The sequence below is a fragment of the Aptenodytes patagonicus genome, chromosome 14 (genome assembly GCF_965638725.1).
Source record: "Aptenodytes patagonicus chromosome 14, bAptPat1.pri.cur, whole genome shotgun sequence".
Lineage (NCBI taxonomy): Eukaryota > Metazoa > Chordata > Aves > Sphenisciformes > Spheniscidae > Aptenodytes > Aptenodytes patagonicus.
The window spans coordinates 18,545,820-18,557,969 of NC_134962.1; the positions used below are offsets into that span (position 1 = coordinate 18,545,820).

The 12,150-nt window shown below is 52.5% G+C and overlaps 2 protein-coding genes across 9 annotated transcripts in view; one reads left to right on the forward strand and one right to left on the reverse strand.

Annotated features, from left to right (window-relative positions):
• The first annotated feature begins 1,284 nt into the window (after nucleotides 1–1,284).
• Nucleotides 1,285–5,013, forward strand: SLA2 (Src like adaptor 2). Its single transcript, XM_076351975.1, has 8 exons — nucleotides 1,285–1,326; nucleotides 1,872–2,008; nucleotides 2,125–2,224; nucleotides 2,370–2,456; nucleotides 2,765–2,868; nucleotides 3,618–3,767; nucleotides 3,931–4,057; nucleotides 4,161–5,013. The coding sequence occupies exons 2-8, from the start codon at nucleotides 1,921–1,923 to the stop codon at nucleotides 4,309–4,311; spliced, it is 807 nt and encodes a 268-aa protein (XP_076208090.1). The 5' UTR covers nucleotides 1,285–1,326; nucleotides 1,872–1,920; the 3' UTR covers nucleotides 4,312–5,013.
• Nucleotides 5,014–9,323: 4,310 nt separating this feature from the next.
• The window catches only part of PHF20 (PHD finger protein 20), a 76,776-nt gene continuing 73,949 nt past the window's right edge, over nucleotides 9,324–12,150 (reverse strand). For all 8 annotated transcript variants that reach the window (XM_076351884.1, XM_076351882.1, XM_076351880.1 and 5 more), the window contains one exon: nucleotides 9,324–12,129. In XM_076351884.1, coding sequence (XP_076207999.1) covers nucleotides 11,987–12,129 — 143 coding nt within the window. In that variant the 3' untranslated portion in view covers nucleotides 9,324–11,986. The remainder of the gene's footprint in view (nucleotides 12,130–12,150) is intronic.

Sequence of the window (12,150 nt, forward strand, 5' to 3'; positions counted from 1 at the left end):
AAAATACTCTTTTCTGTGTGCATGTCACACTGTCATGGTGGTTTACAATTGACCAGAAACTTTCAAGGTCACAGCATAAATAGCAGCAGGATGTTCAGCTGCAGCAGTGTGGCCAGGGCAGGAGGCCGCCAAGCAGCCAGCCCTGTGGCGGGGTCACAGCAGGAAGCATGGGGGGACAGTGACACGTCGTGTCACATGTGACACATGACTCATGTCCCCTGGACATGAGCACCAGCACGGTGTGGCCGGTCCCAGCCCAGGATGCAGCACAGAAGCTGCTGAGAGCAAACCCCAAGGCCTTTCCTCGGGGGGGGGGGGTGCTGCCTGAGCCAAACGGTGTTTGCTTTGAAAAGTGAAATTTCCACATGCATTTTGGGAAATGGTCAGAGGAATGTCCCATGCCGGGGCAGCAGCTGCTGGCACTTGGCTGGGTGGAGGCTGGTGTGGGATGGGAACTGGGATGAGGGTGTAGGACTGGGGCTGGAGCTGGGGCTGAGGATGGGACTGATGAAGCTGGGGCTGGGGCTGTTCCCACAATAACCCAGCCAGGCGTGGGCACAGCTGGGCTTGGCAGTGATGGGCATGGAGCAGTGTTGTGCTGGGGAGGCACCCGCGCATGGCTGTGCAGCATCCCACCCTCTGCACCATGGCCAGCACTGCACACCATCCAGAGGACAGCGTGTGGCCCTGGTGCTGCGGGGAGCAGCTCTGGGCAGCAGCTGCTGCTGCGCCAAGGAGCCATCCTGGGACCCACCCCGTGGTTTGTCCTGGCTGGGGATGGCACTTGTCCAGCTTCAACCTTCGAGAGCTGGAGTTGGCTCTGCTCCTGTGCTCATGCACTGCCCATTCCTCCCTCTTACCTCTCCCCAAATCCCATGTGATGACCATAGTACCTTGAGTCCCCTCAGGGATTTTTCCTTGGGCCTTGTGCCCCGTACTGAGGTCCCCTGAGGGGCACAGCTGAGCAACTTGTTGGCTGAGCGAAAAGAGAAAACCCCGCTCCAGTGCACGCGCACGTCACAGGAAACAGCGGCAGCCCCGGCTCCGGTGCCTCGCACCCCACACCAGCAGCACTGCCGGGAGCAGCCCCAGCTCCAGCACCTGAAAACACCCAGCCCTAGAGCAGAGGGACGAGGGTGAACCAAGCAGGTCCTGCGAGGGCGGGCGTTGCCCTGCACGAGGGAGACCCACCGCGCCAGAGGGACCACCCCCCCCGCAACCTGGGTGCCCTGCCCCACCACGCTGGAGCAGCACCCCGTGGGGAAGAGCCCAGCTGATGCCTGCCTGGCCCTGATGGCTCCCCCACAATGGTGATGGCAGAGGCAGGTAAGTGGGGTTCACCCCCTCCCGCCCCTCCCCCTCCCCCCCCCCGCTGAGGGCAGCAGTGCGTTGGAGGGGGGCTCAGCCTGGGGTGGAGCCTGGGGGGTAAACATTGGAATGGGGTGCCCCACACACCACTGGGCTGGGGTGGGATGGCAGCACCCAGAGGATGAGCATGGCCAGTTGCTGCCCAACATGGGGATGTGGATAGGGAGGGCCCCCAGCTCCCACCAGCTGTCGCAGCAAGTCCCCAGACACCCTCTGGGGCGGGTGGGGAGGTGGATTCCTCAAAGGTTCCCCAGGGAGCTGCCCACCAGGCTCAGCCCCAGCCCAGAGCCCTGCCCTGGCCCTGCCTTTCTCCAGAGCTGCCACGCTGGCATCACCCCACAGCAATGCCCTGCCCCGGGGCACAGGGTGGGTGACTGCAACCCATGAGCCTGCATCCCAATACAGCTGTGCTGCAGGGCTCGTGGCTCTGCAGGGGGCCAACCCCTCTGCCCAGAGATCTCGGTGCTGCCGGCACCGGGCCTGAGCCTCACCTTCCCTCCCAGCCAGCAACAGCTGAGGCCAGGGGCCAGGGGCGTGTGCTGGCTCTGAGGGATGGGGAGCCTGCCCAGCCGGGAGAAGCCACTCAGCATCCCACCAGCAGCTGCAGACACCATGCAGTCCCCGCTGCCCATGCAGGCAGGTAAGCACCTGGCAGCTGCCAGCTTGGCCAGCATCCCCTGGTGTGCATGGTCCTCTCGCCCCAGCTGGGGCTGGGTGGTGCCGGGGGAGCTCTGAGCCCCCTCACCTTCCCCGCAGTCCCCAGGAGCTTCCTGGCCCTGGCCCTCTGTGACTTCCCCTCCAGCGCTGGGGCGGCCACTGTCCTGAGGATGGGGGAGCAGCTCCGTGTCCTCTCCGAGTAAGTCCCCGCACCGAGCAGGCACTCCCAACCAGTGTGCAGCCCACGGGGCCATGATGGTGGCACCCATCCTGGGGGGGGGGGGTCCCCTCCCTGCACCCAGCAGCCTCAGCCCCTCAGGATGGCTCATCTCCCTTCCCTGCAGGGACGGGGAGTGGTGGCTTGTGGCATCTGAGGTGTCTGGCAAGGAGTGCCATGTCCCCAGCAGCTGTGTGGCCAAGGTCAGGCACAGGTAAATGCTGGAAAGGGTCCATCCCAGGGTGGGCCCCAGGGGATGTGGCCCCACCACAGAGAGCCTGGCCAACGCCAAGGCCAAACTCTGGCCACTGCACTGGGACGTGCTGCCCCATTTCTCTCCCTGGGCCACGGAGCAGCGCTGGGGCTTGGGGAGGCAGCACAGCATGCTGGGGTGTCCCCAGGACATGCGCTGCTGCACCCCGAGCTGTCCCCTCCACCCTGGCTGGAGCAGGACAGGCCCTGGGGCGCTGGGTGTCCCTGCACAGCCAGGAGAGGCTCTGCCAGTGCCTGCTGCCTGCACAGGTGGCTGTATGAGGGTGTCAGCCGGCAGAAGGCGGAGGAGCTGCTGCTCTGGCCAGGCAACCGCAGTGGGTCCTTCCTGATACGGGAAAGCCAGACTAGGCAAGGTGAGAGCCCTCGGGCCCTGTCTCCTGTACCCCTTCCCAGCTGTCCCCACTGGGGTGCCAAGGGCATGAGTGGGGCCCCAGTCGAGCTGATCCTGCATCACTCGCACCTGGTGGCAACAGCCTGCCCTACGCAGTGGTTTACTGGCACCGCTGCTCCCCGCTTCGTGCTGAGCCTCTGCCACGGGGCCTCAAAAGAAAAAACCACCAGCAGGCTTCCTGCAGCTTTTGGTTAAGCAGAGAAGTGAAAAGGCTCAGCCTCTGAAGTGAAATGGGGCCCCCATCACAACAAGGTGCCGAGGGGACCCTGCAGGGAGATCCTGCCGGGTGCCCCACTGCACACAGCTGATGCACTGGCACGATGCTGCATGGCCCCACGGCTGCCTGGGCACCAAGGGGGCCGTGGGGCTGGGAGCCGTGGGGCTGAGGATGGCCCATCCCTGTGCAGCACTCGAAAGCAGAAGACTCGGACACAGAGCCACAGCACCTGATGCTGAGGGCACGTGGGACACAGCAGGCAGCTGGCCGAGGTCATCCCATGTCCCAGCACTCCCACATGCCCCAGTCTGGAGGTGCTCATGGTGTGGGGCTGGCACAGGGATGCTCACAGCCACACAGCCCCATGGGGAGAAGGATGCTGCCGGCCACCCCTGTGGGGCAATAAAATCCACGATATGGGAGAGCGCAGGGCAGTGGGGCCGAGCGGGGTAAGTGCCCACAGCAGCCCGGCCACGTGCCTCTCGCCCCAGCAGGCTGCTACTCACTGTCAGTGCGCCACAGCGAGCATGCCTCCTGGGACTCAGTGACACACTACCGCATCCACCGCCTGGAGAATGGCTGGCTCTACATCTCACCCCGGCTCACTTTCCCCAGCCTGCACGACCTGGTGGACCACTACTCCGGTAACACCTTGCTAGCCCTCCAGCACCCCCAGTCTGTGTGTGTGGATGCCCTGCAGGGAGGGAGGAGGGAAAGGTGGTGGCTGGTCCCCCACCTGTCCAGGTGCACCCAGCATTGGGGTGCAGGTGGGGGGCACCCTGCTGACACTGCTGGCTCCCTGCCCAGAGTTTGGAGAGGGGCTGTGCTGCCCCCTCAGGGAGCCCTGTTCCATGAAAGGGGTGAGGGTGACCCCAGTCCCCGCAGTGCCCGCTGTTGTGAAGAAGCCATCACTCAACTGGGACAAGATCGACAGGTAGGGACAGCTGGAGAAGGGGCTGGGGCTCCCCTCACCAGTCCTGCCAGACACTCAGGGGTCTGGGGGCTGCCTGCTGACTGCCCCATCTGCCCTCACGCAGCTCCCTCCTGTTCTCGGAGGCTGCATCCCCACCAGAGGAGGACTCTCCCATCAGCCTGGGCCTGCGGGAAGCCATCAGCTCCTACCTCCTCCTGACAGAGACAGCCGCCCCGGAGGAGGGCCCCACGGGGAAAGGGGCAAAGAGCAGCTGAGGGCAGGGCCCAACGTGGCCACAGCCCCACAGCAGATGCCTGGCCCTCATTAAACCATTCACCTGGTTTCAGCCACAATCGCTCATTGATGCCATAGGAGCCGGGCACCCGGGGCCCATTGGCCTGGACACAGGACAGCTGAGACCAAGGTGCTGGACGAAGGGGCTGCCTGAGGGCCCATCCTCCCTAAAGCCAAGCGCTTTGGGATGCAGTGTTTGAGGACCCCGACCATCACCCAGCACCCATAGGAGGAGAAGGCAGAGACTGTACATAGAAGGAGCCCTGCCTGCCCCACAGGCTGCAACAGGGCCCCGCTGCCATCTGCGCTCCCACAGCAGCAGGGAAATGGGATGCAAATGCCCAACAACAAGCCGAAGCCTGGCCCAGGCGGGCGAACAGCCCGACCCCATCAGACCCCTCAAGGTCATGCACAAACTTTTTTGGGGTGGGGTGTCCATGCAGGACAGGGCCTGTGAGCAGCAGCTGTGGACCCTCATGCTCTCGCCCTCCCATAACTCACCCCTCTGCTTGTTGGGACCAGCAGAGCAGCAGCCGGGATGAAACCAGCCTCTTACTGCACCCAAAGTAGCTGATTTTTAAACCTTTTAACGCATGGAGTGTACTGGGTTTAAGGTCGATAAAACAGAATCCTGCTGGACATGCAGCAATAACCATTTATAATATATTAATTAAAGGGTGTGTCATTCACAGTTGAAGGTTTGTGAATAAATCGTGAACTGCCAACTGCAACCACGGGGCAGCCTGGGGGGTTTTGCTCCTGCCATGGCCATCGCCCCAGCCCTGCTGCCAGCTTTCCCCAACCTGGGGCAAGCCGACAGCCACGGGTCAGGTCCAGTCCTCAGCCAACTCGTTTAGGGCAAAATTAATGAGCCCTAGAGGTTTAAAAGTGTTTAACATCACAACTGCTGTTCTAGGAGCAATGAGGAAAGAAATGGGTCCATGCCAGGACTAGATGATCCAAAAAGGCAGAATGCAAATACCCATGTCCAACTGCGATCTAAGCTACACCTCTGGGCTAGAGGGGGCCTTAAAAGCAGCAGAAATGCCTCAGAACAGCAACATGCGCTCAACAGCCCCTTATCAGCAAAGCACGGCCTGGGGAAAGTGCCCAGAACTTCCTCTGCAGTGAGAACCGGTGCAGAAGCAATTTCGCTGCTTGGCGACATCCCTTCCTTCCGCAACTCTGTGCCCAGAGGCTGGTAGAGCAGGACGCCCCATATCTGCAGGTTTCCTGCCTCTGACATGCTCGAATCTCCTCTTCATTTTCATGTCTGATGAGCTTGCTCTTGCAAACCCACCATCACTTTCTCATTTCCCTCCACACAGCAGCCCAGAGCTTTACACACCTGCTCAGCCGTCAGCCTCAAGCCCAGGTGTCTTTTCAGCACAGGACATAGGTCAGGGTTTATCCCTCAGCCTTGACCTTGCCCCGCAGCCAGCTGAGCCTGCTGCTGCCACCCCTGAGGGGCTTCCTTTGTTTTTGCCATTAACCCACATTGTGTGAACGAAGGCCGGCTCTTGGGCCTCCTCCTTCCACCTCCAACCTGGATTCAGGTTGTTAGATGCTTTTACACCACAGTGATGGTTCTACCTCAGACTGGAGGCAGCCACAGTCAAGAAACTGCTTCTTTGATACTTGTATCCTGGTGACCGGCAAGATGGGAAATACCTGCTCGGAAAGCCTATCTGAATCCTTCCCCAACACTGGCAGCCTCCGAGCCCTCCCCTCCTTCCCAGCCCCACGGCAGCTCTCTTCCCAGCCCCAAAAGCTCCTTTTTCTGTGCACACTTCACTCGTGCTGGGAAACATCTTCACAGGCCCCCAGAAGAGCAGGGCGGTGGCACCCCGGGGCAGCAGCGGCTGCTGCTGGGGGGATCCCAGGGCACCCAGCCTGGGGTGCTGGCATCCCCGCTCCCTGCCTCCCACTGCTAAACACTGCAGCCCCAGTTAACATCACAGGCACAAAGCCAGATGAGAAACCAGGTTTTTAACAGCTGGAAGAGGCAGAGAGCAGGTCCCAACGTCTCCTCCCAGCAGCAGCCCTTGCCCCAGACAGGGAAGGGCAGAGTGGAGAGGCAGGGGCTGCTGCCCTGGGCAGCGCAGGACTGGGACGCCGAAGGCTGTGAAGGGACAGAACAAGCCCTGAGGAGACCCACTGGTGCCAGGGCAGCAGAGGACCTGCCAGCTGCCTCAGCCACCCAAGGGTGGGCGGCCGTGGAGACCAAGCAGGGACAGGGGCTGCTGCCTGTCCTCACCAGAGGTGCTCCGAATGCCCAAGACACTCGGAAGAGGAGCTTCTTGGGTGCTCTCTGCTGTGTGTCAGGGGCACACTGAGCTTGCAGAGCTGTGGCCACTTTGGCCAGATCAGCCATACTGTGGACAGCACTGACCTCCTGTGAGAGCTTTGTCACCGACTTCCTCTGAAGTGACAAGTACTTCGTGACATCCAGATGTGCAACCTTGCCATACAAGCCTATGCTCTGCCCCCTCACCCACCTGAAACCAAACTGTTTGAGCATCTCTTTCACAAGAGCAGCCACCAAGCATTTGCTGGGATCAAAGGGACTTCTGAAGGCATTTGGAGGAGCTGCAAAATAGCCAAAGTATCTCCAGTAGCTTTGGACCACTATTCAGAGGACACAGCCATTTGTAGAGCCTAGATTCAGTGTGGCACTCAGCAAACCAGTACTCCAATTGACACACGAGGGTACGGAAACCCACCACTTCACAAGCGGGTCCTTCCCTTGGTGTCCCTTGCAAGGGTATGTATTCAATCCGCATAACTTAAAACCACCAGTCTGAAAGCTCAGGAGGTGCACACAACTCCTCCTCTCCTCCTGAGCCCAAGGCACCCAGCATCCCTAAACCATGGGAAACAGGGCCCACGCCATCCTTAAAAACTTGGTGTGGAGTGTTAACCAACAAGACTCTGTGCCATCATTCAGCCTTTTCTGACCAAACATCCCTATGGCACAACAAGCACCACCAGCAGAAACACCCTACAGGCAGAATATGAACTGCAGCTTTTTTGTTGTTTTGTTCTCAGTTTTGCTGTCTACATGTATGTTCTAATAAGAAAAAACATAGTATTTTCTGTTTTTAACTACTTGCCTATTTGAACATGGGCTTTTTTTTGGTTAGCTGTGGCAGGTATCAACCAGACAAGAGCTGTAAGTAGTTTTTTCTCTTCACAAGAGAGTTGCTATGCAAATACTGAAGGATTAGTACGAAGATATGAAATACTCTTCTAAACAACTGCAATAGCTTGATGTGCTCAACACCACCACTGGAAAAAACAGACCAAGTATCAGTCACGAATGCATTCGCAATCTGATGAAATGACAGTGCTGCTGCAGCAGGGATGATACTCTAGCATCAAACTGAGCATGAACAAGATCCACGGTCTGGACCATGATCAACAGTAGATCATGTAATTAGAAGAGATATTTTGGTCAAAGACAGTAAGAATATTAAAATACAGTTGTGTCAGATTTCTTAGGCTGGGGAACTTCAAGGTGAATCTACCCACATGAAGGCTGACAGATTGACTCAGCCTAGTGCCTCCTAGCGCGAGAGTCTGCCCCTACAAGAATCTTAAGATCAAGCAAGTAAAATAGGGAGCTTGGACAAGCTCAAATCAGGGGGGACACATTCCCAGAAACGTGGCTAGCCACAGCACACATTTCAGTAAGTTACTTCAAATTCAGATCACATCTTCAAAACCTGATTTTGACATTTAAGTGATCAGCAAAACCTACACAATTTGACTGAACCATGAAACACACACCTGGATGCGTGTGTGGTGGCACATCTTCTGCCATCAGTGGCAGAAGTTTCTCCAGGCTTCACAAGCTGGGCTCTAGCAGAGTGATGCACCCTCTGACCTTAAAATCCAGGAGTTTTACAGGAATCTTGTTTTGAGAACAAAATTAGGAAGGGCAATTTGTTAGGACAAGGGAATAAACTTGTTTTCCTCCTACTGGGGAAATTGAGGGGGGAAGCGATGGAACCAGAAATGCATCTGAAGTCACGTCGATGCCTGCCCCCACCCTCAGACACACCCTGTGCCAGGTACTTTCCTCTCCAGCACTCCCCTTCCCATGCCTGTGCGTTTTCTCTGTATGGATTGTTAAATACATCAGAAGCTCCTTCCTTTGCATTAATGCTAAAGCAGCACTTCCTCACACAGTAAACATGCAGCTTCTACACCAACCTTGCTGCTGCTGCCCAGAAGTATGACAGCAGCTTTCAGAATGTCACAGGCGCAGCACCCACATTCCCTTCCAGCACAAGCCTCCCAAACCTACCTGAAACTCAACTGCTAGCTCACTGCTACATGGGCAGAATGCATTTCCACCTGAAAATTGTAGAGAAATTACATATTTTTCTCTATGCAGTTTGCACTGTGCAGCTGACAGCACTTGCCCTAATTCACCTGGTTTTGGGAACTGTTCAGGGAAGCTACACCTTCAGGTCTCTGCATGCTTGGAACGAGCATCCTGGCTTCACACTTGTCTCCCGGCGCAGAAGTCTCGTACACACACTTCCAGATGGTACACTGCTGCGCTGTTCTGGTTAGAGCAGCTTCCTACCCACAACACTCAAGTCTTTGCGAAATGAATCATCAGAGGGATGAGCCAGCTGCCCCTCTCTCATCGACACTGCCAAGTGCTCAGCAGCAGCCCTGGTAGGCTACTCGTTGAAATAGGAACAAAAATTAGGGTCAGATTACATCTACTAGGATTTGGGAATAAAATGTACAACCTCCTCGCTAAAACAATACCCGACATGAAACAATACATAACAGTTTACCTATTAAGAATATTTATATGAGACAGATCTGGAAAACAATCATTTCCATACTTTAGGAACAGTTAAGATCTGTATTGCTGTCAAACTACAGTACCTGCATTTCAATACCATGTGAAGAAAGAAAGTCCAATATTATTTTATTGAATAATCATTAATTGAAACAAAGACTTTACTAAGACTTAACCAACAAAAACCTATTTATTTATTCCAAACACCAAGATACAGAAGTTTTCAAGTTTTGCAAATATTGCTCCAAAGCAAAATTCTATATACAGCGCCCTCAGTTCTAATAGTGCATAAACAAAGACAAATATACTTATGTATCCACAGTGCAATGTTTGCTCATTTCATCAAGGCTCCACTTTGCATTCACTTACCAGTGATTTAAAGAAATAAAGAAAGTGACCTGCCAGACCGAACAGTTGGTCCAGACTAAGAAATAACAATGTGGAAACTTGCAAAAACAGGGACAAAAATGAATCCAGGCAGAGCACAATAAAGAATCTTTCCTGAACATGAGAAATGCTACTCTATTTTAAATAAATATTTTCAGTCTTTATCTGCAAGGGCTTCCCTAGCTCTACTAAAGGAAAACAAGTCTCCAGTATTTGCCATTTGATTCACCCATCAGAACTGCCTTTTCTTCCAAATCTTAAGTACTGCCCTGAGCAAAAATAAACTGGCAAAGTAAGAATGTACAATGAACACACAAAAAGCAACTGCTTGGGAAGGAGAAGTTCCACGCTGGAGTGAAAAGTCTGCTCAGGAATTTACCTGCTTTCACACCCTCAAACTGTAAGCACAGCTGACTTGTTAACAACGCTGCTACGTTCTTCAAGAGACGCCCCGTCGGAGTGCTTGCTTTACAGATTTCAACCAGGGAACACCTTTCTGGTCGATCTCACCTGAAAAAACCCAAAAACCTTCACAGTTGTCCGGGGTGCTCCTTCTAATGCTGTTCTGGTTGTCTGGTTGCTGCCGCCTGTTCTAGAGCTACACAGTATACATGAACTCAGGTGTCATTAACAGGAATGAGACAAGGTATAAGCATTGGTCTCATCTTCAGAGAGCGAAGTCATTCTTAAATATCATGTAAGCTTTATTCCAATTGTGTTACAGAAAAATAAGTTTATTTTTCTGCTGTACATATGTTGTATTCACTATATACCAACTAGTACTATAAAACTGTGAGACAAATTATTCCCTGAAATGAGTCTTGGCACAAAAGCCTTAGTTACTACCTAGAGTAGCCTAATTATTTTGTTTTCTGAAGGAAATAAAATATTTACTGTGTAGATACCATTAACTCCTACAATAATATTGGATATTTCAAGTTTACATTATTCTTTGCACTATACAAACATTACAGATTCATATCCAAAATTAGTAATTTGTACAGTTACGGGCCTTTCAATTACAACTGTGCTTAAATTCTACCCTTTGGTGGTACCATCACACACAATAAAATCAAGGTAACAAATCCAGCTTTTTAAGGACACCCTCTCACTGCAAAAACAGCTTAACCATTTTCCACAGTGAACTTAACTCAGCAACGTTTGGGAAGGAAAACTAAAGTCACAGCCATTATTTATGGAGCTATGATCTGCAGCTGAAAGACTTTTAACATCTCAAATACTTACAATACACCAACATTTCAAAAGGTACTGTATGTGACTTGAACATAAGCAGCATTTTCACCTTGCTCTCAAAGTAATACAAACCAGAAAATTAAAACTTAAGGTATAAAAAGGGACTTTGTGAACATACACCATTTAAGATAATAACCCACTCACTGTCTGCGAGGACAGTACCTCATGCATAGATCTTGAGGCTTTATTTACACAAATATAAAATAAACTGATTCCCAAAACCACACATTCAGAAAGTAAGTCTTTACAATGAACACGTTCAGAGTATTGAAAAAAGTCTACATTTCAAAATATAACCGGAATGGCAATTATTAACAAACGGGTAGAAAACTACGTAACGTCCATTACAGACCTTGTTGAAGTCTGGAACTTCGAGGGCATCTCCAGTCTTTCCACAGCGGTATTTCATACTGCCGCAACAAGGGTGTCCCACTAGCACTGCTTCAGGAGGCACAGTATGGCCATATTTAAGAGCTCAAGAACGCACATAAACACAACGTTCATGGGTTTCCCCAGTACCAAGTCATGTGATAGTGACAGGATAAATATGGAAAACAATCATTTATTCTGAAAATAAGTGCAATCCACCTGTGACCTTCTGCTACATTATTTAATGTAATAGAAGTGGGGTTTAGGCCACTGTTACTTGCAAACCTCCACATAACAGATATAGTTAAGAGCTGGACATTCATACTTACTAAGTCTGAAAACTGTTATAACATTTCCTAATGATTAAATACTGTGTGCTATTATGCATAAATCAGAAGGAATAAAACATGACACAAGTCACTTAAACTATGCAAAGTTATTTACAACTTCTGTCAACTAAACATTTTTGGCTCTTAGAACTCTGTTCTTCAGTGGCACAATTTTTAGTCAATTTAATTATTTTCAGTCTACCGTTTCAATGAGCAACTTGTAAGGAGTGAAAATTTAAGTATAATTTATCAACCAACACCCAACCTCTGAAGACAACAGTATGACCTCTTCCATATCGTTTTAATTGCCTAATAAACGTGAAATTATGATAAAATAACCTTTTTGCTGTTCTTTGAACAGCACTTCTTCACAAATCCCTGAAGTCAATCTGCACCACATGCAACCAGCATGCTAATTTAATTTAAATATACAGAGCTGTTCACATCAGATGCTCCAACTTCGCACTCAATAACAGTCTCCAACATTTTCTAGTCTCACGTTGAGCAGCAAAGTGCAATCTGTTGCACTTTGCCTAGGTCCGTTATAAGCTGCTTTATACAATGTTTGAGTTGTGGGAGTCGAGCTAGCGGTTCTGGTGGTTCCAGCTCTCCTGTATAATCCAGCCAACTCTCCAAAACTGCAAAGAAAAACAAAACTG

What these genes read in the sequence shown, in the direction of transcription:
- SLA2 (XM_076351975.1), top strand. Translation starts at nt 1,921, where the DNA reads ATGGGGAGCCTGCCCAGCCGGGAGAAGCCACTCAGCATCCCACCAGCA. An exon ending in CCCGCTGCCCATGCAGGCAG is followed by an intron (nt 2,009 to 2,124) that starts GTAAGCACCTGG and finishes CCTTCCCCGCAG; the next exon opens with TCCCCAGGAGCTTCCTGGCC. An exon ending in CAGCTCCGTGTCCTCTCCGA is followed by an intron (nt 2,225 to 2,369) that starts GTAAGTCCCCGC and finishes CCTTCCCTGCAG; the next exon opens with GGACGGGGAGTGGTGGCTTG.